This window comes from Leptodactylus fuscus, chromosome 2 (assembly GCF_031893055.1).
Source record: "Leptodactylus fuscus isolate aLepFus1 chromosome 2, aLepFus1.hap2, whole genome shotgun sequence".
In the NCBI taxonomy this organism is placed as follows: Eukaryota; Metazoa; Chordata; class Amphibia; order Anura; family Leptodactylidae; genus Leptodactylus; species Leptodactylus fuscus.
Genome location: NC_134266.1, coordinates 121,399,249 through 121,423,689, shown reverse-complemented (window position 1 = coordinate 121,423,689; position 24,441 = coordinate 121,399,249). Strand labels below are relative to the sequence as shown.

The following is a 24,441-nucleotide window of genomic DNA, read 5'->3' as shown; positions in this document are numbered from 1 at the left end:
AAATGAGGGTATTTGTATTCCCAATATATTCTTTGAATTCCCAGACAGACAATGGCACTGTATACCAGTAGTAAAAATTGTGGGTGCACGTAACCCCAATATATTCTTTGAATTACCAGTCGGAAACTGGCACTATATGGCAGTAGCAAGAAATGAGGGTATTTGTATTCCCAATATATTCTTTGAATTCCCAGTCAGACAATGGCACTGTATACCAGTAGTAAAAATTGTGGGTGCACGTAACCCCAATATATTCTTTGAATTCCCAGTCAGACACTGGCACTATATGGCAGTAGCAAGAAATGAGGGTATTTGTATTCCCAATATATTCTTTGAATTCCCAGTCAGACAATGGCACTGTATACCAGTAGTAAAAATTGTGGGTGCACGTAACCCCAATATATTCTTTGAATTACCAGTCAGAAACTGGCACTATATGGCAGTAGCAAGAAATGAGGGTATTTGTATTCCCAATATATTCTTTGAATTCCCAGTCAGACAATGGCACTGTATACCAGTAGTAAAAATTGTGGGTGCACGTAACCCCAATATATTCTTTGAATTCCCAGTCAGACACTGGCACTATATGGCAGTAGCAAGAAATGAGGGTATTTGTATTCCCAATATATTCTTTGAATTCCCAGTCAGACAATGGCACTGTATACCAGTAGTAAAAATTGTGGGTGCACGTAACCACAATATATTCTTTGAATTACCAGTCAGAAACTGGCACTATATGGCAGTAGCAAGAAATGAGGGTATTTATAACCCCAATATATTCTTTGAATTCCCAGTCAGACAATGGCACTGTATACCAGTAGTAAAAATTGTGGGTGCACGTAACCCCAATATATTCTTTGAATTCCCAGTCAGACACTGGCACTATATGGCAGTAGCAAGAAATGAGGGTATTTGTATTCCCAATATATTCTTTGAATTCCCAGTCAGACAATGGCACTGTATACCAGTAGTAAAAATTGTGGGTGCACGTAACCCCAATATATTCTTTGAATTCCCAGTCAGACACTGGCACTATATGGCAGTAGCAAGAAATGAGGGTATTTGTATTCCCAATATATTCTTTGAATTCCCAGTCAGACAATGGCACTGTATACCAGTAGTAAAAATTGTGGGTGCACGTAACCCCAATATATTCTTTGAATTCCCAGTCAGACACTGGCACTATATGGCAGTAGCAAGAAATGAGGGTATTTGTATTCCCAATATATTCTTTGAATTCCCAGTCAGACAATGGCACTGTATACCAGTAGTAAAAATTGTGGGTGCACGTAACCCCAATATATTCTTTGAATTCCCAGTCAGACACTGGCACTATATGGCAGTAGCAAGAAATGAGGGTATTTGTATTCCCAATATATTCTTTGAATTCCCAGTCAGACAATGGCACTGTATACCAGTAGTAAAAATTGTGGGTGCACGTAACCCCAATATATTCTTTGAATTCCCAGTCAGACACTGGCACTATATGGCAGTAGCAAGAAATGAGGGTATTTATAACCCCAATATATTCTTTGAATTCCCAGTCAGACAATGGCACTGTATACCAGTAGTAAAAATTGTGGGTGCACGTAACCCCAATATATTCTTTGAATTCCCAGTCAGACACTGGCACTATATGGCAGTAGCAAGAAATGAGGGTATTTGTATTCCCAATATATTCTTTGAATTCCCAGTCAGACAATGGCACTGTATACCAGTAGTAAAAATTGTGGGTGCACGTAACCCCAATATATTCTTTGAATTCCCAGTCAGACACTGGCACTATATGGCAGTAGCAAGAAATGAGGGTATTTGTATTCCCAATATATTCTTTGAATTCCCAGTCAGACAATGGCACTGTATACCAGTAGTAAAAATTGTGGGTGCACGTAACCCCAATATATTCTTTGAATTCCCAGTCAGACACTGGCACTATATGGCAGTAGCAAGAAATGAGGGTATTTATAACCCCAATATATTCTTTGAATTCCCAGTCAGACAATGGCACTGTATACCAGTAGTAAAAATTGTGGGTGCACGTAACCCCAATATATTCTTTGAATTACCAGTCAGAAACTGGCACTATATGGCAGTAGCAAGAAATGAGGGTATTTGTATTCCCAATATATTCTTTGAATTCCCAGTCAGACAATGGCACTGTATACCAGTAGTAAAAATTGTGGGTGCACGTAACCCCAATATATTCTTTGAATTCCCAGTCAGACACTGGCACTATATGGCAGTAGCAAGAAATGAGGGTATTTGTATTCCCAATATATTCTTTGAATTCCCAGTCAGACAATGGCACTGTATACCAGTAGTAAAAATTGTGGGTGCACGTAACCCCAATATATTCTTTGAATTCCCAGTCAGACACTGGCACTATATGGCAGTAGCAAGAAATGAGGGTATTTGTATTCCCAATATATTCTTTGAATTCCCAGTCAGACAATGGCACTGTATACCAGTAGTAAAAATTGTGGGTGCACGTAACCCCAATATATTCTTTGAATTACCAGTCAGACACTGGCACTATATGGCAGTAGCAAGAAATGAGGGTATTTGTATTCCCAATATATTCTTTGAATTCCCAGTCAGACAATGGCACTGTATACCAGTAGTAAAAATTGTGGGTGCACGTAACCCCAATATATTCTTTGAATTCCCAGTCAGACACTGGCACTATATGGCAGTAGCAAGAAATGAGAGTATTTGTATTCCCAATATATTCTTTGAATTCCCAGTCAGACAATGGCACTGTATACCAGTAGTAAAAATTGTGGGTGCACGTAACCCCAATATATTCTTTGAATTCCCAGTCAGACACTGGCACTATATGGCAGTAGCAAGAAATGAGGGTATTTGTATTCCCAATATATTCTTTGAATTCCCAGTCAGACAATGGCACTGTATACCAGTAGTAAAAATTGTGGGTGCACGTAACCCCAATATATTCTTTGAATTCCCAGTCAGACACTGGCACTATATGGCAGTAGCAAGAAATGAGGGTATTTGTATTCCCAATATATTCTTTGAATTCCCAGTCAGACAATGGCACTGTATACCAGTAGTAAAAATTGTGGGTGCACGTAACCCCAATATATTCTTTGAATTCCCAGTCAGACACTGGCACTATATGGCAGTAGCAAGAAATGAGGGTATTTGTATTCCCAATATATTCTTTGAATTCCCAGTCAGACAATGGCACTGTATACCAGTAGTAAAAATTGTGGGTGCACGTAACCCCAATATATTCTTTGAATTCCCAGTCAGACACTGGCACTATATGGCAGTAGCAAGAAATGAGGGTATTTGTATTCCCAATATATTCTTTGAATTCCCAGTCAGACAATGGCACTGTATACCAGTAGTAAAAATTGTGGGTGCACGTAACCCCAATATATTCTTTGAATTACCAGTCAGAAACTGGCACTATATGGCAGTAGCAAGAAATGAGGGTATTTGTATTCCCAATATATTCTTTGAATTCCCAGTCAGACAATGGCACTGTGTACCAGTAGTAAAAATTGTGGGTGCACGTAACCCCAATATATTCTTTGAATTCCCAGTCAGACACTGGCACTATATGGCAGTAGCAAGAAATGAGGGTATTTGTATTCCCAATATATTCTTTGAATTCCCAGTCAGACAATGGCACTGTATACCAGTAGTAAAAATTGTGGGTGCACGTAACCCCAATATATTCTTTGAATTCCCAGTCAGACACTGGCACTATATGGCAGTAGCAAGAAATGAGGGTATTTATAACCCCAATATATTCTTTGAATTCCCAGTCAGACAATGGCACTGTATACCAGTAGTAAAAATTGTGGGTGCACGTAACCCCAATATATTCTTTGAATTCCCAGTCAGACACTGGCACTATATGGCAGTAGCAAGAAATGAGGGTATTTGTATTCCCAATATATTCTTTGAATTCCCAGTCAGACAATGGCACTGTATACCAGTAGTAAAAATTGTGGGTGCACGTAACCCCAATATATTCTTTGAATTCCCAGTCAGACACTGGCACTATATGGCAGTAGCAAGAAATGAGGGTATTTGTATTCCCAATATATTCTTTGAATTCCCAGTCAGACAATGGCACTGTATACCAGTAGTAAAAATTGTGGGTGTATATAGCCCCAATTCTATTGCTAGGGGACTTGCAGGGTATTTCTGGGGTGAAGGTGGGGGGGCACACCGTTGGAACGGGTATCGGGGTATATATCGGGTATACGGGAATACACTGACAGTGTATTCCATTCAGGATCCTGGGAAAGCTGGGTTGCGGCGATTGAGCCCGTCAGTGCCACGTTACACTGACAAGCTTCTCCCTGGAATTTAGCTCTTACAAGAGCTGTTGTGGTTGTCTTCTCCTTCCTATCCTAGCCTGTCCCTGCCTACCCAGAATCTAAGCCCTAGCTAGCTGGACGGAAACCTCCGTCCTCGGTGAATTGCAAGCTCAGAATGACGCGAACCTGGGCGGCGCTGTTCTTTTAAATTAGAGGTCACATGTTTTCGGCAGCCAATGGGTTTTGCCTACTTTTCTCAACGTCACCGGTGTCGTAGTTCCTGTCCCACCTACCCTGCGCTGTTATTGGAGCAAAAAAGGCGCCAGGGAAGGTGGGAGGGGAATCGAGTAATGGCGCACTTTACCACGCGGTGTTCGATTCGATTCGAACATGCCGAACAGCCTAATATCCGATCGAACATGAGTTCGATAGAACACTGTTCGCTCATCTCTATAAATAACCCTTTCACTTCAGGCACAAAATAAACAAAACAATATACAGCCTTAACTTCGACAGAAACAAAATAAATACCTACTCGTCTGAGCAACTAACTAAACAGAGTGGATAATCTAAGTATATATGTGGCTTACTTCCAGTCACACAACCAAAACGAGCAATATTGTCTCACTGGACTCAGAGTTATAGGACAGAACCATACACCTCCTTTCACCTCATGGAACTGCACTGGAATGCAGGAGCTACAGACTTTTTCTGGCCTAGTATTGAGCCAAGGATCTACACCTGGGCTGAGGCCTCCTCCAGATCCAGCCTAGACCACACATATGTCAGAAACCTGGGGCTGGTATATCTGGACTCTAGTACTCTACCTGTCACCTTCTCACAATATAAATATTAGTGGGTGAAATACATATTGAACACATCACCAATTTTCTAAGAAAATATAATTTTAAAGGTGCCATTGACATGAAATTCTCACCAGAACAACCCATCCAATCCACAAAGGCAAAGAAGTCAAACAACAGATGTACATAAGGCCTGGTTCACATCTACGTTTGGGTTTCCGTTCGGGAAGTGCGCTTGGGGAATCCCGAACGGAAACCTATAAGCATTAAAAAGGGGTTACCTTCAGGAAACCCGCGTACCCCATAGACTATGATGGAGTTCAGCACACTGTCGGCTTTCCCAATGTGGGCCCAGTGTGAAGAGCTTACGGTCCCGGTACCGTAGCTCTTCTATGGTCAGAAGGGCGTTTCTGACACTCAGTCAGAGACGTCCTTCTTCACAGCACAGCCAATCGCACTGTGCTGTGAGAGCCGGGAGGAACGCTCCAGCTTTCCGGCAGTATATAGAACTGCCTGTGGGCAAAATGGTGAAAGGTCCTCTTTAAGCTAGCAGTATAGGTAAGATCGTTGAGATGGGAATACCCCCTTTAAAGCCACCCTGAGTTTCAAAAAACCCCCCCGAAACTCTTGAATACAGTATTCAAATAATGAATGGTAGACTAATATCTGTTACCCATACTGTCAAAAAATGCAGAGAGAGAGGAATTCTTACCCCAAACTTCTTCCCTTTAATGCTCTGCAAGTCCATGGGCAAAGTGTCCCCCAGGTTCTTCAGGAGCACAAAGCTCTTAATAGCAGCCTCCAGAGCAAGGTCTCTGTGCTCTTGACTTTGAACAGAACTCAGGTCTAAAGAGCTGTAGGGATTCATTTCTGGAGGATCAAATTCTCCCAACCGCATTCGAGTATAGAACAGTGGATACAGACGTTCTTTCACGGTCTATAAAATTGTATAGATCGGTTAATGTCTACCTTCTAACATCTATAATCAACAAGAAATGTTACAAAGTTTCTGAAGAGCAAAGACAATAGAGAAAATTTACTAAACTAATGATAAAAAGTGGCATATTTTTGGCACACACTGTTTGTGTCAAAAAAAATGCACCAAAAATATGCCGCTATTTTCCGACCTGCTCACCACTTTTGTGAAAAGTGTGCACATCATGGCTTGGGTCATGGCTCATCATAACATAACTCATTGCAGAAAACTGGTATAAATGTATCTTCTTGTATATGGGACCTTCAGAAATATGCCAGAGATATTAAAAGGTTCAGACCATCTGTTACATAGATACAAATAAATTGCACTTATTTACATATCCCACATCCCAGAATTCCTATCAGAGTATGCACAATCTCTATAAACTGTATGGTGGCCTGCAAAGGCAACGTCTCCATGAGGAGACTTCGTAACGTTTCTGTTTAACCCAGTCACATCAGTGCCCTGCTTTACACAGATAGGGGAGATAACCCAAAAAAAGTTGTTTGCGGTTGGGTTTCACTTCCTTTTAGAAGAGAAGTTCTGGTACGGTTTTATTTGCAAAGTGTCTAGAAAACCAGGCATTGATTTATAGGAAGCCACCTTCCTAAAGGAGGTTTTAGGGTGAATTTTTCTTTTTACATCTAGGAGGGCTCATTTGCATATTCATTTCCCAGAATTCCTAATAGAATATGCATGATCTGTTAGACACACAATAAGGCGGCATCTCCCATAGTACCTCTTGTGATGCACAATAGGCTTAAATGATAGATCACTAGTGGTCATATTTTGTAAAATGATAACTTTTTACAATAAAAAAAATGTATTTTATCTGTCATGAATGACTGCAAGATATAGGTAGTGACTGGATGCTATGTATGGTCTTATACACCTTAATGGTTTATAATGTTTAAGGCCCCCAGTGACGGAGAGCCGTTTAAACAGTTACACACAGACACCGGCAGACTCCTTTAACTATAATGTGATCCACCAAGTGTCCTCCGCATCAATACTGAAACCGGCGGAGAGAAAAGTCCCGCACAGGATTTCAGGCGGTTTCTGCGGCGTAGCAGATGTGAACTTAGCCCAAGCTGTGCTTCATTTTCATGATTGTCCTTTATGTCATTCTTTACCTCAAGTGTGATGTTTCCCAAATTCACAGCATCTTTTATTTTCATGAAAACATTGTCTAGCAGATTGATAGCAAGCTCCAAATTGCAACCAGAATTGACTGACGCTAAAGGCAAAAAAAAAAAAAAAAAGAATTGATGAGATGAACTTTATATTTTTATATAAAAAGCCAGTAAACTACTAAACCACTAAAATAGAGTCCAATAGTTATACTAAAATGAGAACACTGTAACATCTGTCTTACAGGCACAACTCATTTATATCATTGGAGCCAGGTAGCTAGGGTATCCCTCCACTTCTTCCCTGCAGTTCAGGCCTGCCAGTAGGGAGAGTTTCACCCCCCCCCCCCCCCACCTTCTCTGTGAGAGCCAGACCCAGCGTTGGGAAAGAAGGAAGGGGGGCAAACTGGGCAAATGCACAGGGCCCCCATCTCCTAAGGGGCCCTGGGATCCACAGCACCAGACGTTTGGTCTAGTCACCTGGATCGAGGCAGCCCTAATAACAAGGGTATTGGCATACTATGCACACTGATACTATGTACATCTTTGTCAGAGCAAGGAACAAAGTCCCTGCTCTGATATAGATGACTATATAGAAGACAGGGTACGATAGGGGAACTCAACTGAAAAAAAAATGCAGTCACTGCATTTCAGAAGTGCAGCCCTGACTTCTGAAATGACTAAATACAATGGCGTGGTTGGTATGTCAGGATTTGGGGCCACGCTTTTAATTTTGCCCAGGGCCCCATTTTGTCTAAAACCGGCTCTGGTCAGAGCATAAGCTATTGACAAGTTCAATACAGGCTTTTTTGTGGGTTAAGGGGGCTTACCCTTACCGCTCCGACCTGTGTACATCAGGCTTGATCTAACGCAGAGGTTCTCAGACTTATTTAGTCTAATGCCCAATTTAAGAATCAATTCTTTTCTAGCACCCCCTAAAATTTTTAACTTTATCACATCTTAAAAATCATGATCACAATCATTTCTTTAATTATAGCGGCCATATGAGTCTTATCCTGTTTCTGAGTTCAAACTTACATTTTAAATGAGACTGTTCTAATGAGAGCCAAAAAAAGCAACTTAATAAATAATATATAGAAGAACTTTTATTCAAATTAAAACAAACATTTCAATTTCAATTTTAAAACTAATCTCAAGTTTCTTAATTTCAGGCTTAACTTTACTCGATAATGATAATAATAATAATAATAATAATAAATCGATGTAGTGTAGTAGGTAGGTTTTGATTTTAGTTTAAAATATTAGAAAAACACAAATCAGCCATCACATCCCTAAACCGCTTCAACACCCTCCAATTTTCTCTGGGCCCTTTACCTCCCCCCTGTAGGCCACTGGTGCCCACAAGGGGGAGTTATCGCCCACTTTGAGAAGCACTGATATAACGGATGGTGTTCCGCCTGTCTGTACTCCCACTACAACCCTTTCCTTGCTACAGTATCATCCCCCATCTTTTCCACAAGCTCAAGTTGGCTGAAATTTCTGACTCCAGACTCATTACATCATGCCTCTCTCCCATATTCAGCCTGATTCTTCCTACAAGCACATTAAATTATTGGTCCTTGGCCCTGGGCTCAGCAATAACATATTTTTCACCTTGGAACTGGAGTCACGGAACAACTCACTGGGATAATCGATTCACTGTGATCCAGTGTTTCTGGAACCTTCACTAACTTTGCAGTACCTTACACGCTAGTGGGACTAAGACGTTTCTCCCACTACAGGTGTGACTGGCCTAATATCTTGGTCTACTTAGTTCCTCTTTCAGAGCAATAATGTTCCTCAGTGTCAGGCACAATGGCATGCAGCAATGGGGTCCTAGCGGTTCAGCCAGTTATCTTTTACATGAAGCAGGGGGGCTGCTTCTCTGCCATCCCCTCATCGCAGAATAGCTTCATATCTGCTGCAGCCGCCTTTCGCCCCTGCTACAAAGTTGGAGCTCTGATAAAGTCCTTCTGTTTCCTCCATCTTTGTAGCTAGGGCAAAATACAGTTCCCTGGAGAGGATTCCCACTTCCTCACAAGACTTCTGACAAAGAAATGCTAGCTTGTTTACCTAGGGAACCCTGAGTGTGAGCAAACTATCTACCTTCTATGCAGGATTCCATGCAGGCTGTATGGGACTCCCTTTGCATGAGGCCAAAACTTTCACCATTTTTTGTGGTGGCTCTCTTTCCTTACAACAGCACAGCACTGACCTTGTTTGGAACCTTGCTAAACTCCTCCTCTGTGGAGCGATAACGTGGCATATGGATGAATGTCTAACTTCCAACCTGCAGACACTCCTGGACTGACACTTGTAGCCACATTTGAGAAAAGCGCGAGGAGAGGATAAAAAAAATAAGTAAATTGGTGAAAGGGTCCTCCTTTACACTTCTTGCTCAGTAATTCTGTATATTCATTAGGCTGCCTAAAAGTGAGCCATCTGTTCCTGGCTCCTGCTGGCTGTCTAGGCTACCCTAGGGAGCTTTCGAGTATCTTTTTTGACAGGTTTTTCTCTCCCTTTTGATATTGCAAGCCTTCATGACCTACAACTGACTGACCATAGCTCAAGAGCACTGGTCTTGTGAACCAAGGCTTGCAAATTCAGATATTGCTGGGGTCTCCATCACCTAATCTTTTCTCATAGATCAACGTTTCAGTGGTCTGGACAGGCAATTGCACCAGAACTTTATCTGAATTGACCTGCTTTGTTTAGTCATCTTCTTCCTGTGTTCCCTGAGCCAGTTGGCTTTCCCGATCTGTGCCCTGGGTAAAGCGCTATCGGTCCCGGCACAGTAGCGCTTTACAGTCAGAAGGGCGTTCCTGACAGTCTGTCAGGAATGTCCTTCTGCCCAGCAGCGCCTATTGCGCTGCACAGTGTGAGCGGGGAGGAACTCCCCCCTCCCCTCCTGATAATACTGGTCTATGGACGAGCTGTGTGAGCAGAGGGAGGGGGCGTTCTTCCTTGCTCACACTGTGCAGCGCGATAAGTGCTGCTGTGCAGAAGGACGTCCCTGACAGAGTGTCAGGAACGCCCTTCTGACTGTAAAGAGCTACGGTACCGGGACCAATAGCGCTTTACCCGGGGCACAGATCGGGAAAGCCAATAGTGCGCTGAATTCAGCGCACTGTCAGCTTTCCAGCAGTATATGGAACTGACTGTGCCCAATCTGATGAAAGGTCCTCTTTAAGTCAAAGGATTGGACCATTAGAGTTCTGTCTGGTTGAAGTTTGTTCCTTGGTCCCTTTCCCCAGACTCAGGATACATGTCAGTCCTCTCTTCCCATTATGAAAGTAGTGCGTTTGTGATGCCATGAGTAAGGAAGGTTAACTATGGACACATGATGGTTTTTAACTTTTCATTAAAAGTTATGTTTTAATTTCAAACAAGAAGTCTTCTGTTCCGGTGTGGTGCTGAAAAACAGTCTTTTTCCTTTAGCTACCTTATGGGCCTGTTCCTAGCCCTCTCCACCTTTCAGGATTTCTTGCCTGATGTCCCACAGAGCTGATCTTTCTCTATAAGGCTGTATTCACACTGCGTAACGCTGGCGTTTTTTGTGCTTATTTTTGCACATAGCGCCGCGTTAACGCCGCGTCTACGCCGCGTTAAAGCCGTGCTATTTTGCGGTGGCGTTGCCCGGCGTTAATGCGGCGTTAACGCGGCGCTACGCAGCGTTATGTGCAAAAATAAGCACAAAAAACGCCAGCGTTACTCAGTGTGAATACAGCCTAAGTCACCTATTGTGCTCCTCTGTGTAGTTTGCAATCGGTTTAGTTCGGAAAGCCTTGCTGATTGCTTAACCCCCTTGGGTTCTCTCTGCAACTATCGCTCTCTTCACTAGGCAACTAGATTTTCTAGCTCTCTCTGCCCTTTGTTCTCCAGCCTCCCCATTCCACAAAAGCTGGGTAATATGGAACCTTAGCAGCTTTACAGTAGTAAAGGTACACTTGGTCCATCTAGTCTGCCTTCATTTTTGGCTTTTGTTACTTAGTATATACCGTATTTTTCGGACTATAAGACGCACTTTTTTTCCCCCAAATTTGGGGGGAAAAGAAGGGTGCGTCTTATAGGCCGAATGTGGCGCCTGGCATCCGCTGTACTAGAGAGGCGGAAGCCGGCAAGTGATAGACGCCATTACAGGTGCCGGGGCCTGCGACATCGCTGCGCTCCTCTGCCCTGCATGAAGCCAGCAGCGGGAGGAGTGATGCTGCTATTCCGCTCCTCCGTCCCCCCGCCGCTGGCTTCATGCAGGGCAGGGCAGCGATGTCTCAGGCCCCGGCGTCTATCCCTCCCCGGCATCCGCCTCTCTAGTACAGCGGATGCCGGGTCAGTATCAGCGGCCCCTTCTCCCCCGGGGCCGGTCCCCACCGGCCCCGTACCTGTAAAGTTGCAGGCCGGCTCCTGCGCGGCGATATCACAGGAGCCGACCTGTTCGGGTGACAACCGGGAGCCTAATGAGGCTCCCAGGCCTGTCACTGCTATATATTAGTATTGCGGCTGGGTCTATGACCAGCCGTAATACTAATAGACAGAATGTCCCATAGACGGCAATACAGTTGTATTGCCGTCTGTGGGACTTGCAATCAAGTGACCGCAGGTTCAAGCCCCGGGGGGGGGAATAAAATAGTAAAAAAAAAAAAAAAAAAAAAAGCTTTAAAAATATATAATAAAAATATGAAATAAATAAAAGTTCTAAATCACCTCCTGTCCCTAGAATATATATATATAAAAGTAGAAAATCATATATCATAAACCACCGGGTTTTTTTTCAATAAAAGGTGATCTAAGCAATAGATATTCCCCAAAATGGTATAACTAAAAAGTACTTCTGGACCCGCAAAAAAAAACACTCTATGCATCCCCGTACAGCTGCAGGGTCACCTGTCAATGTGGCCTTGCAGCTGTTGCAAAACTACAACTCCCATACATTAAATATTTTACCAGTTTTTGCTTCAAAATTTTTTTTCCCTATTTTCCTCCTCTAAAACCTAAGTGCGTCTTATAGTCCGAAAAATATGGTACTTTGTTACTTAGTTTATATCCAAAGCATGCTTACATTTCCTTGCATTTTGCTTTCTGGGCAGTATACGCCAGTTTGGAGAGGGGCTGTGCTAATGAGAGAATCAAGTCTGTCACCAAAAAACTTGATATCAAACAAGCCACAGTACCTTTTAAGAGCCCCATCATTACCTAGGTACACCACTTCCTTCAAATTATAAATATGGTAATCAGTGATTTTCTGATTTTCCATTGTGACATAAAGTATCAGTGATGTTCTGTGATTTTTGACACTCCACTTATTTAGGGGATGTCTACACTACTATAATTACAATCCAGTGCTTTCATCCATCATAGGATGCCAGCAACAAACATTAACGGTAGTACAGTTATAGACACAAACTAAGTTTAATCAGCAGTGGAAAACCATGATAGGGTGTTGGGAAGTAGACAATGAAGATGAATCCGAGGCAGATGTCTGCCTCAAATTTCTCTTCATTTTCCGATGCCTGAGCCCCTTTGGATTAAACCATTATATCACACCATATTCAATTACCCAATGCTCAGGAAACCCAAACCAGCCCTAGCAAATTCTTGCAGTTTTGTTTTATTTTCCAGTCACTTCAAACTCTACTATGGCTGCAGTCATCACATCTGTGTACACAAATATACATCTATTTTAATAGGTAATTGTAGTCATTTGGCCTCCACTAAAGAATGCTCACATCTGGGGCTGCCTTACAGGTAGTTATGACAGTTTAGAGGACTTACCAATAGCTGTATCCAGATAGCTTCTGGTGTACTTGTGAGCTGACATTATAAATTCAATGGCACCTTCATCACTTACAACATAACCTTTAAAACCCCATTCTGAGCGCAGGATGTCCGTTAGCAGCTTTTTATTGGCACAAGCGGGAATTCCATTCACCCTGGAAACACATAGAAATTGAATTGATAAAGTAGTCAATGATACATAAGATACTGAATGTAATCATAGCGATGCCAGTTCTGAATTATACTATAAGAAAATCAAGCCAAGGCCGAGTTATCCATGTTACCAATCTTCTCAGAAATACAGATGGTAATCACAAATATAGTGAGATACAAAAGCTAGGGACACATTCATACAATGCAAAATCTGAGGCTGACTCTTACATTTCTGACCAGGATTTGCATTTCTGCAAATGATTTATCAGTTCATTAAATGAGGATCTGTCACCAAATAGAAAGTGTTAACGTTTTTCAATAAGTAACATACAAAATAGAACACTGTCAAAGTAGGAAAGGTAAAAGGGACAAACACATATGTGAAACAGTAGAAATCATAAACATATAACAATGGGCAATCAAAGGGTGTTTTTTGTGTTTTTTTTGGGGGGAGGGGTTAATGCATCTACCCATTTAAAAGATAAGGTCCCGGGAAGATTATATGTAAACTAGCTCTGACTCTCTAAGTTGGCTGTAACCTTATGTTTTTCTATGAGAAAAAAAAAAAGATTCCGTGAACGCAATGCGGTTCTTTCCACAGCGCTTTTAAGAGAAAGTTCAGAGTTTTCCTCTGCGGACTTTCTCTTTACAATATATCTACGGGAAAGCTACTGGCGTTTCCACAGATATAATTGACATGCTGCGATTTGCAAAGCTGCAACGGCTTTGCAAATCGCAGCGTGTCCGCGCTGCGATCTTTTCCACAAAGTGGGGCTGGGATTCGCATGAAACCCATCCACTTTGCCTGCACTGTACAATGCCGCAATTTTTCCCGCAGCGTCTCCTTAGGCTGGGGCCCCATGGACCGGAAACAGCGCGATTTGCCCACAGCGGAGACGCTGTGGGAAAAATCGTGGCGTTGTACAGTGCAGACAAAGTGGATGGGATTTATGCGAATTCCATCCCCACTTTGCGGAAAAGATCGCAGCGCGGACACGCTGCAATTTGCAAAGCCGTTGCGGCTTTAAAAATCGCAGCATGTCAATTATATCTACGGAAACGCTGGTGGCTTTCCTGTAGATATAATGTTAAGAGAAAGTCCGCAGAGGAAAACTCTGTGAACTTTCTCTTAAAAGCGCTGTGGAAAGAACCGCGATGTGATCACGCAGCGGTTCTTCCTGCAGCGCTTTAGTGCTGCGGATACGGCCCGTTGGGTCTTAGCCTTAATGGAGAATCAGGTCTAGTTTACATATAATCTTCCGGCGCCATATCTTTTGAATAGGTGGACAAATTTTAAAAAGAAAAACAACAAATTGTCCAGGGGAACAGCGAGCATCAAATGAGGCACTGTATGTTATTGAGCATTTTCTACTTGGTGACAGATCCTCTACAATGCAGATTTAAAACCCATGTTAGGATTATAGGCTTTTAAAAGGATTCACATTTTGATAAAGAATAGTTACATAGCAGATGAAAATACACCCTAAAAACCAAATGAATATTCTGCTTGTGTTTGGATACCAGCCTGTTATAACTGCACATAATGCTATAGGTCCCAGCTTCAACACACGCCTGAAATTGTGGTAAAAATGTCATTCGCAAATCTCTCTCCTCCACCTGCAGGGAAAACAAAGTATGAGCAGCCAACGCTGAACACAGATGATGAGCCTAAGAATAAGTTCATACATTGTTTTTTGCAGATGGATTTTTAAGGTAAAGTCTCATATAAAAAAATAGTTACAGACCTTGGCATCAAAGCTGAACCTGGAAACAGGGATATTTTCGGGCCCACCATGGACATCATAGTGTTTGCAGCCGGCATTGGCTTTGATATAACGAGGGTGGTCTCCCTGCAGTCCTTTTACAAAAGCTGTGGCTAGAAGTCCACTTAGGTAAGGATCTTCACCATACGTTTCCTGCGAATGAAACATAAGATGTACCTAAAAATGTACATTGCTAAAACAGTCATATGCTTGATTTCTCACCATTAATTCTAACACACTTTTATGTTCTTGGCTCCTCTGCCAGTGCCAATGCTGTGCCAGCATGATAGACTCCAGAACTGCCTGACGGACCCCACTGGCTTATAAAGGGGTCCATCATTTTCCACCAAGGTATATGTTATTTAATAGAAACTGGAAAGGAGTCTAAAAGTCTTCGTCACAGCCTTTGGTGCAGATGTGCATGCAGCCTAAGCAGTATTTTAGCAGAAAAATATATTACTTTATGCTTCCCTACCTGATTCCTGCCCCACAGAGGATGTCGCATAATGTTTATCACAGGACTGAAGCAGCTGAGTCCAGTGTGGTCATCATAGTTCCCGACTGACATGAAGTAGTTGTGCTTGGCTCGGACTTCAGTGGCTGTGGCATTAGCCACTTTTAATATCAATTCAGGGCTGCAAATAACAGTTCAATATTGGGCATAAGTCAAAAATCACATCCAAAAATTAAAAGATATGAGTAGAATAATAATGACAAATAGAGTCATGTAGAAAGTAAGAACAATATATAGACTTAGGGTCAGTTCACACGTGAAAACCGCCTAGCTTATTTGTGCGAGGTAAAAAACCTCGAGGAGTTTTTTTGACGCTGTTTTTTGCATTCCACGCGGTTTTTGACGAGGTTTTTGACGCGGTTTTCGCTAGCGGTTTTCGCTAGGGTTTTTTTTTCCTATATGTGCTATAGAAACTGCAGGCGAAAACCGCGCGGTTTTTTGCAAAGAACCGCGCGGTTTTGTGTGCAAAAAACCGCGCGGTTTTTTACCGCGCGGTTTTCGCCTCCCATTCACTTCTATGCAATTCTTCAGGCGTTTTCCGCCTGAAGAAAGGTCATGTCGCTTCTTCAGGCGGAAAACGCTAGGAGGAAAAAAAAAGCTAGTGGTCTACATAGACCACCATGTTAAAGGAGAGGTTTTTGAAGCGAATTCCGCTGTCAAAAACCTCCCCTTTGCCCACGTGTGAACTAGCCCTTAATCTTTATACATATAGAATACCTGAATGATGCAGCCAGACCCAAAGCCTGAGGGTAAGAAGTGGCGTAACCTGGTGCTTGAGCATCTCCCCTCAAACATTCTGTGTTCCAGTTATAGGGCTTGATACCCAAATGAGGGATAGGAGGAGCAGGGCCATTCTTCAATGCACCACCCCTTGCCATCTGTGATGAATCAAATCTATTAAAATGATTGTACCTGCAACATTCTAAACAATTAGATCAAGTACAGTCTCTATGATGACAGAAAAAGATATGGCAAAAAATCTACAGAATGCTTCCAGTTCAGCTGTAACTCACAGGTGCCAATAGGACTAACTGGCAGAAAACAAAATATGCTGAAAATAAAAACCTACACAATGTATATGCAGTAAACCCCTTGTATGTTCTGTTTCAGTGACTGCAATCTTACTTATTCATGGTCGAGTAGATTAAAGGAAGAGGTCATTAAAGATCTGTAGGGGTCTGACACTCAGAACCCCCACCAATTAGCTATTCACAGGAGGCGACCAGGTCTGTTTTCGATGTAACAGCCAAACCAGGAATTGCTGATTAGCTCTCTTTCATTTGACTCTGCAGTGACTCTGTTCCGCCACTACATAGAGAATGGAGCTGTCTGCTTCCTGTTCCATTCTCTGCTTATTAGCTACTGGGGACTTCTAATCCAAGGGTCAGCAACCTCTGCCACCAAGCATATCTCCCTGGCACAGGGCTATCTCGGCTATGTTGCTCCAGGAAAGGAGCTTAAAGAACACACAGACTAAAATGTTTGCATAACCCCTCGCTCTTCCATCAGCATTTTATGAGTATCAACATACAGAAAGCTCATAACTTTATATATATTAATGGGCTTTCTATGTGGGGAGTTTCAGCATTATTACGTGGGCAGTTCTATTTAAAATAAATTTACCCTTCCTGTGATACTTGCTAAGGTTATTAAATTATAAGCATGAAGTTATCCAACATATTTTATATTATTTATCCTAATATAGGTCTCATATATACAATTTTTTTCTGTAGTGTGTGTGAATGGGAGTAGCCAGAATCCCTTTACTTTGCAGGTACTGTATAACACTGCATTTTCACAATGTGGAGCTTCAGCCTTACTTATCCCTCCCCAGTCTTCTGTACCCAGTCTGCCCAGGTGGCAGGTTCAGTCTTTGGTTAACAGGTCACCTGAGCAATGTCAGCAGTGACGTTCTGCTTGTTCTAGAAGACCTCTGCAGCCAATCACAGCCGACACCGCTTTACAAACAGCGCACAAGTGTTGTAATAGGGTCACTATTGAGGCCTACAGTGGTCACCAGACACAAAGAGTTGTGGGCCTGGAAACAGAAGACTAGAAAGATATACACTCACCGGCCACTTTATTAGGTACACCTGTCCAACTGCTCGTTAACACTTAATTTCTAATCAGCCAATCACATGGCGGCAACTCAGTGCATTTAGGCATGTAGACATGGTCAAGACAATCTCCTGCAGTTCAAACCGAGCATCAGTATGGGGAAGAAAGGTGATTTGAGTGCCTTTGAACGTGGCATGGTTGTTGGTGCCAGAAGGGCTGGTCTGAGTATTTCAGAAACTGATGATCTACTGGGATTTTCACGCACAACCATCTCTAGGGTTTACAGAGAATGGTCCGAAAAAGAAAAAACATCCAGTGAGCGGCAGTTCTGTGGGCGGAAATGCGTTGTTGATGCCAGAGGTCAGAGGAGAATGGCCAGACTGGTTCGAGCTGATAGAAAGGCAACGGTGACTCAAATAGCCACCCGTTACAACCAAGGTAGCCAGAAGAGCATCTCTGAACGCGCAGTTCGTCAAACTTTGAGGCAGATGGGCTACAGCAGCAGAAGACCACACCGGGTGCCACTCCTTTCAGCTAAGAACAGGAAACTGAGGCTACAATTTGCACAAGCTCATCGAAATTGGACAATTGAAGATTGGAAAAATGTTGCCTGGTCTGATGAGTCTCGATTTCTGCTGCGACATTCGGATGGTAGGGTCAGAATTTGGCGTCAACAACATGAAATCATGGATCCATCCTGCCTTGTATCAACGGTTCAGGCTGGTGGTGGTGGTGTCATGGTGTGGGGAATATTTTCTTGGCATTCTTTGGGCCCCTTGGTACCAATTGAGCATCATTGCAACGCCAAAGCCTACCTGAGTATTGTTGCTGACCATGTCCATCCCTTTATGACCACAATGTACCCAACATCTGATGGCTACTTTCAGCAGGATAATGCAATGCCATGTCATAAAGCTGGAATCATCTCAGACTGGTTTCTTGAACATGACAATGAGTTCACTGTACTCCAATGGCCTCCACAGTCACCAGATCTCAATCCAATAGAGCATCTTTGGGATGTGGTGGAACGGGAGATTCGCATCATGGATGTGCAGCCGACAAATCTGCGGCAACTGTGTGATGCCATCATGTCAATATGGACCAAAATCTCTGAGGAATGCTTCCAGCACCTTGTTGAATCTATGCCACGAAGAATTGAGGCAGTTCTGAAGGCAAAAGGAGGTCCAACCCGTTACTAGCATGGTGTACCTAATAAAGTGGCCGGTGAGTGTATGTCAGTAAAGGGTTTTTCTATGTTCAGGGCCTCTTCAACAATGTTATTAAGCAGTTGAAAAATAATAATTTGGAAAACCTCTTTAAACTTTCCTACTTTCTGTACAGTGTTTTTGATTTCAGGCAGGGGCGGACATACCGTGACAGCACTTTTCAGGACTGTCAGTGACCGACTGCTTCACCCCAAGTGTAAGAAGGAGCGCTATCGGAGGTCCTTCCTCCCAACCGCGGTCAGGCTGTATAATCAACATCAGGCTAAGCAAAGATCACTCTGCACAGAGAACTAAATGATCCTGAAGTTTTTCTTTTTAGTTTCTATGACTCCTACTCTCTGCTATTCTGAGCTCTGTATGTGTTTTTTTTTTGTTGTAATATTACTTTATTATCTATGCTGCTGTAACTCACTGAATTTCCCCATGGTGGGACTATTAAAAGGATTATTTTATCTTATCTTATGCAGCAACTGCACAGGGCCCTGAAGGATATCCAATCTGCAGAACTGTTTACGTAACTGGCTCCTGTAGTACCCAGGCAGGAGGAATCTGACATGTCCCAACTATGTATTGTTTCTTCTCACAATACAGGAAGAATATCATGGGCAATAGCTGGCAGAAGGTACATCTAGCCCATCTACCTCTTGTCATTCTCTCTCCCGTATATATCTATTTATAGTATCTATCTACAGTATATACTTGTCTAATACCTAATCTAATACCTATTTGCCATATCTCTTTTATCTATGTATAAATACTGTGTTAGGGGCACAAGACCCCCAGAGCTTATGTTGTTGTAGTTTCAAATTAAATAACAGGCCTGGATTGGCTACAGCCATCCTTTAGCTTGGAGAATCACAAAGACACAGATGGTGGTGTATCAAAATGGATTCTGATTTATTGTTACAGAGAGGTAGTATTTATACAGACAAAAGCAGGTTGGACTTATAACATAACATACCAGGATTGGATGTGGAGTGCTGACATAATCTTAGCCTGTATCCTTTGGCTAAAGCCTACTGTAATCTCCATCTAATTATTACACTCCAACCTGGGATGACCTTTCTCATGACATAAAGAAGAATCTAAAATATTTATGTGTAAACCAACATCTTACACTAATTCTAGATGTATATAATCACAGCAAGAGAGATAATGATCACATGCTGGTCTGACGATCAACCGGTTATAGAACCTGTTTCTACACACACCTTCAAAGATGAGACCCTTACCACAAACAGATAAGGATTTATAACCCAACCATCAACATTCCACACGCCTTATTCCCTAAAGGGGTCTCTTAGACTCTAAACAGACATTCTTATAAAGTTTATATGAAAGGAAATTACAAGATGGCTGAAAAGAATACAAAGATGGAGGATGTGATCCTAACAACTGACTTATGTATATAACTCATAACTACAGTATATATGTGATGATGGTACGCTGTAAGGTCCTTCCTTCTGACAGTGTAGGGATATTGGTGCTGAAACTAACCAATATCTGCAGTGCCAGGATGCATAGTGAGAAAGCACACTCTCAGATTTCTAGCAGTATATAATACTGCACATCTTTGAGGACGTGAAAGGTCCTCTTTAAGTGCACTATATCTACATGCTACAGATTTTCAAATACACTACAAAACGTGTGACTTCCTACACAACTGGTGTCAGGGCCCTGAAATAGTGGTATGGTACACAACTGTTGTTCCCATAAAGTTTGCTACATCTGTACATTCTAATTTATGACAGACGATAAGAGGTCCACTTTACTAGAGCTGCACAGGGGCCCTTTGGCGTCTATGTTTGCCCCCTGGTATCTACTGTTGGTCTTGGAAACTATCCTCAGCAGACACATAGATCCTACTGTACTATGAAATGTTAAACCATTACCTGTAACACCATTTCTTCAAGGCTAAGCCGATCAATCAGGTCTTTCACTCGTACATCCCATGGCAATGAGGGGTTCATGAAAGGATAATCCTGCCCCAAACAAACTGATAGTTGTAGCAAAAGTATGGCTAGAGATAGGATGCTGGCCTTGGCCACATACAATGCGATAGACTCCATACTTTAGTTTGGATCAGAACAGATGGAAATGTAACATTTCACTATTAAAAGTGATCATGAGCTGAAATCAGGAAGTTCAATTTGATGTGATCGTCTGCACAAAATGGAAAAGATTTTATTAATTACAAACATAGACTGTGTATTAGAACATGTAGATCTTCTTGAGTATCTCTAACGATCAGAATATACAGCAGAAACATCTCCTTAAGTGTACACCGTGCACAATGTGTTAACCTAGAATGGGCCCCATGTGCTATTGTAAGTAATAAGACCCATGCTGGGAAATGTTATACGTCGTCACATAGTTGTCTCAGGCCCGGTTCACATCTGCATTCAGGTTTCCGTTCGGGGAGTCCGCTTGGGGAGCCAAGGAACGGAAACCTAGACGCATAAAAAAGCGGTTACCTGTTATAGTCTATGGGGTCTGTGTGGTTTCCGCACAAAACATGTGGAGAGAAAAGTCCTTCAAGCAGCAGTTTTCTCTCCAGATGTTTCAAAGCAACTGATGGTGCATTATTTCTGGAAAGTAAATTAAAAAGGACCTTTGATGACTTTGGGCACAGGCAGTTCTATATACTGCTGGAAAGCCGACAGTGCGCTGAATTCAGTGCACTGTCGGCTTTCCCGATCTGTGCCCTGGGTAAAGAGCTAGCAGTGCCGATAACGTAGCTCTTTACAGTCAAAAGGGCATTCCTGACAGTAAGTCAGGTATGTCCTTCTCCTTAGCAACGCCTATCGCGCTGTAGAGTGTGTGCGGGGAGGAACGCCCCCTCACTCCTGATAATAGTCGTCTATGGACGAGCTGTGTGAGCAGAGGGAGGGGGCGTTCCTCCCCGCTCACACTGTACAGACCGATAGGCGCTGCTGTGGAGAAGGACGTTCCTGACAGACTGTCAGAAACGCCCTTCTGACTGTAAAGCGCTACGGTACCGGGACTGATAGCGCTTTACTCAGGGCACAGATCGGGAAAGCCGACGGTGCGCTGAACTCAGCACACTGTCGGCTTTCCAGCAGTATATAGAACTGCCTGTGCCCAAAGTCATGAAAGGTCCTCTTTAAAGGGGCTGTCCAGGCGAAAGGCCAAGGGAGATGAAAGAATAAAAAAAAAAAACATACTCACCTGTCCCCAATGCTCTGGCGCCTCCCCACATGCAGTCCATTGCTGCAGCTATGTGGTTGTCTTCCAGCAAAAGTACCCTCTGCAGGGGTCCACTGAGGCCAATCATTGGTCAAGTGACTAATCAGCGGCCCCAGGAAAGGTACTGAGTCGTCACAACCGGGCTGAAATTTTACAGCAAGAAGGCAGCTGAGATGCAAAAATGGACCTCCTTGGAAGGAAACCTGAACATCAGGGACCGGAGAGAATGGTTCGTTTTTTTTTTTTTTACCCTGGACAACCTCTTTAATGCAACTCTTGGGGGGTTCACTGTACCCTGGGATAAATTCCATAAGGGGTATAGTTTCTACAATGGGATCATATGTAAGGGCATTTCACTTTACTGGCATTTTAGGTACTCTGCAAAATGGCCATAACGTCCAAAAATCAAACCATCTTCAAAACCCAAATAGTGCTGCTTCTTTTCTGTACCCTGCTGTGTGCCCAAACAGCAGTTTGTACCCATATATGATAAATAAGTGGGATATCTCATGTACAACAATGTCATATATGTGGGCATAAACTGTGGTTCGGACACACAGCAGGGCACAGAAGAGAAGAAGCTCTGTTTGGCATGCCGAGCGCAGATTGGGTTCACACCAGCGTTCGGCATTCCGTTCTTAGGTTTCCGTCTTCTGCATGCAGAAGACGGAAACCTGTCATGCCAAGTCCGGCCGTGAGCGCCGGTGAGCGTTTTATGCTCTCTGCGGCAAAACCGTTTTTTTTTTAAACCGGACACAGAGTACTCCATGTCCGACTCTGTGTCCGGTTTTAAAAAAACGGTTTCGCCACGGAGAGCATAAAATGATCACCAGCGCTCACAGCTGGACACTTTTCAATCCCATTCAAATGAATGGGTTTGAAAAGATGCCGGCAGGTTTCCGTCTCCTGCCCTGTTTTGTGCAGGAAACGGAAACCTGCAGAACGAACTCCCGGGCACAGATGTGAACGAGCCCTTAGAAGGTTTGGTTTTTGGATGCCATGTCTTGTTTGCAGAGTCCCTGAGGTGCCAGTAAAGTGGAATCCACCAGAAAGTGGCTCCATTTTGAAAACTGTGAAAACTGCACCCCTCAAATACTTTAACAAAGGGTGTAGTAATCATTACTTTCACAGAAGTGAATATGTAGTTTGCGCATAGTAAATTGGGTACACCAAATCCCACGCTATTTTCCCACTAGCTCCTATGACACGTTTGAGGAGGAGGGTATTATGGAGGGGTCAGTGTTGGTGTATTTTCCTGCGTAAACTCTAAATCTGGGGTGTACCCTGATATATGCGCACACAACTTATACATTTTTTACTTTCTAAAAGACAGTTTGTTGTAATGATTTGGTGATTTTGTTTTTTTTTGTCTTCACATTGTACAAGCTATATTTCTATTATTTTCTGCCGATGTGGCCATATGAGAAGGTTGATTTTTGTAGGGTGAGATTTACTTTGCCACAATTTTGGGGTGCTTATAACTTATTGACTATATTTTATTTACTTTTTCTGAATGTCGCTCGCCGTATGGGTTAAATTATGTTTTAGTTTTACTATTTGGGTTTTTACAGATGCGGTGATACCAAATATGTAGTTTATTTTTTATTTTTCTTTTATTTACATAATAAAACTTTTTTATACGGAAAAATTGGATTTTGGGGGCTTTATTCATTAATTTTCTTTACCACGTTTTAACTTTTTTTTTTTTTTTTTAAACATTTTTTGTCTCAATAGGGGACTTGAAACAGTGATGTGTTACAGTATACAATAAGTATACACCACAATACAAATGCATTGCAGTGTATAGGAGGCTGTCAGCCTATACAGAGGTATAAACTCACAGCCTGCATTTTGGGCAGGATCAGCCTGGTATGAAGCAGGGGAGTGGGGGGCAGACCCGGGGTCTCTGATCAGACCCACCACCACATTACTCTCAGCACTGACCAAACATATCTGGGTATCTGTACTATACAGTAATGGTAGGGGCTGCTCCTCCTTCCGTGCACTGTGCTCATACAGAAGAACAGGCTGCAGAGTACACTTATATACATATACAGAAACTACTCACAACTCCGGCCCAGAGGATAACACAAAGAAGCCTCCATTACCAACCACATACCTAACGTTACTTCACACGGACCTCCCTTATTCTGCCTCTTCCTACCCAGAAATAAGGAGGCAGGGCCGGAAGATTATTGTGCAATTTTCCGTTTACCTTCTTACCACCAGAGGGCGATTGTACATTTCAGATCTACTTGCAATTTTACTTTTTACCACATGGTGGCGCTGGTGCATAAGCCCCGAATTGCGGCTACAACTATATAAGTAGCTGAAGCGCTGAGGCAGTAGCTGAGGCTGCTGCACAATTGCCATACAGCTATAGTTCAGTGAATGGCAATGCAGCCATTTGGTGCCTAGTAACTAAGGCTGTTTTGACATTTCTTCCTGCATGTCTGACACATTATGTCATCACGTCAGGACTACAGGAAGACGGAGACAGGGTGTCTAGGGCCCACCAGTGGAATTGTTTCTAGGGGCCCACCA

The 24,441-nt window shown here is 42.7% G+C and overlaps 1 protein-coding gene across 1 annotated transcript in view; it reads right to left on the bottom strand.

Moving 5' to 3' along the window:
* LOC142195075 (uncharacterized) overlaps window positions 1-24,072 on the bottom strand; it is a 61,976-nt gene extending 37,904 nt beyond the window's left edge. Inside the window, exons 1-9 of the mRNA XM_075264591.1 lie at window positions 24,017-24,072; window positions 20,583-20,853; window positions 16,124-16,284; window positions 15,368-15,527; window positions 14,875-15,045; window positions 14,655-14,746; window positions 12,974-13,131; window positions 7,208-7,311; window positions 5,811-6,035 (exon numbers count right to left, since the gene is read on the bottom strand). Coding sequence (XP_075120692.1) covers window positions 5,811-6,035; window positions 7,208-7,311; window positions 12,974-13,131; window positions 14,655-14,746; window positions 14,875-15,045; window positions 15,368-15,527; window positions 16,124-16,284; window positions 20,583-20,759 — 1,248 coding nt within the window. The 5' untranslated portion in view covers window positions 20,760-20,853; window positions 24,017-24,072. The remainder of the gene's footprint in view (window positions 1-5,810; window positions 6,036-7,207; window positions 7,312-12,973; window positions 13,132-14,654; window positions 14,747-14,874; window positions 15,046-15,367; window positions 15,528-16,123; window positions 16,285-20,582; window positions 20,854-24,016) is intronic.
* Window positions 24,073-24,441: the final 369 nt, after the last annotated feature.